General features: G+C 32.7%; 1 protein-coding gene across 1 annotated transcript in view; it reads left to right on the top strand.

The window, feature by feature from the left end:
* Window positions 1-1,178: 1,178 nt before the first annotated feature.
* LOC119430747 (5-hydroxytryptamine receptor 3A-like) overlaps window positions 1,179-1,390 on the top strand; it is a 5,304-nt gene continuing 5,092 nt past the window's right edge. The window contains exon 1 of the mRNA XM_037698221.1: window positions 1,179-1,233. Coding sequence (XP_037554149.1) covers window positions 1,179-1,233 — 55 coding nt within the window. The remainder of the gene's footprint in view (window positions 1,234-1,390) is intronic.

The raw sequence follows: 1,390 nt of genomic DNA on the forward strand, positions 1-1,390 counted from the left end.
GAACGTTGTAGGGGTAGTTCAAGGATGTGGAGGATGGATCAATATTTACTATAGTTTAGTTACAGCTTCTTTTGCAAGTCTACAATTATTCAGCTTACATTTAAAATGTATTTTAATGTTTTATTTTAACAAATACTAAGTCTAATATTTGATGAAGCTACTGATGTTTCTTGCTTTACACATATACGTTATAAATGTACCTACATATCCAACAAACAGGTTTATATTCCTTTACTGGGAACACGTTGGACCAAATGTACATCATATTGTAATTTTTTGTGTGCTTTATGCTCTGGTGTAGAAGAACAAATAACTCAAGGAGTTAAATAAAAAAAAAGTAACAGTACATGAAGCAGTGTCATGTATTTTTATAGTTTTGTATCATTTCATAATTATTAGTATCATCATTTGGGCTCAGTGTGGATTCACGTTCAAAGTGTGGCTCAGTGGTCAACGGAACAAACAAGAAGAAAGGCTTAAAGAATAAAAGTATTTTGAAAATAAATTACCGTATTTTTGGACTATAAGAAGAACTTAAAATCTTTTACTTTTCTCAAAAATCGACAGTGAGCATTATAATCTGGTGCGCCTTATATATTAATTCTGGTTGTGCTTACTGACCTCGAACCGATTTTATGTGGTACAACTGAACAATGTTGAGAGTTATTGTGAATGAGTTGAATAAAGTTTCACTTATTTGACTGTTTTATTTCGCTTAATGCGCCTTGTAGTCCGAAAAATACGGTAAATTGTTGTACAAGTAAGTTAAGACGTGTCTGCTGCTTAGGTTGGGACACCTGCACATAAAAAGTTGCTAAACTTATTAAATCTTTACTTAAGTTTTAGATATTTTCTTCTAAAATAATGTGAATATTTTAAAAACAGCGTTATGGAGCAGCTCAGCAAAGTGTTGTCGATACAAATATACCAAACCAACATCTTAAGAACCGGTTGCAAATCCAAACACGGTTCATGCACATAAAGGTTTTTCACGTGAGGATTTCAGCTCCAGATAATTAAAAAAAGACTCGGGTGACAAAGTCAATATTAGTAGGAGGTGACACTTCCTCATGAAGTCAAGTGATGACAGCAGAACATCTTCACATGACGAGTCAGAGACTTTAGTTCATCAAGATCCAGAGACGCTTTTAAAAATGAAGGTTTCACTGAGGACGAAAATGGCAGAAGTCAAACTTTTTGAGCTCACAGTCATCTGTTTGATGATGCTTCGTGGTAAGACAAAAAAATTCATGACTTATTTTTTATTACTAAACTTGGTCTTTTAAGGTGATTGCTAATTTTTATGTGTCCAAAAGAAATATAGTAAAGAGCTAAATCTATGTTTTGACCCTTTTCTTTGGTAAAACAAGAACTTGTCATATATATATAT

The sequence above is a fragment of the Nematolebias whitei genome, chromosome 3, assembly GCF_014905685.2.
Source record: "Nematolebias whitei isolate Nwh7 chromosome 3, NemWhi1, whole genome shotgun sequence".
In the NCBI taxonomy this organism is placed as follows: Eukaryota; Metazoa; Chordata; class Actinopteri; order Cyprinodontiformes; family Rivulidae; genus Nematolebias; species Nematolebias whitei.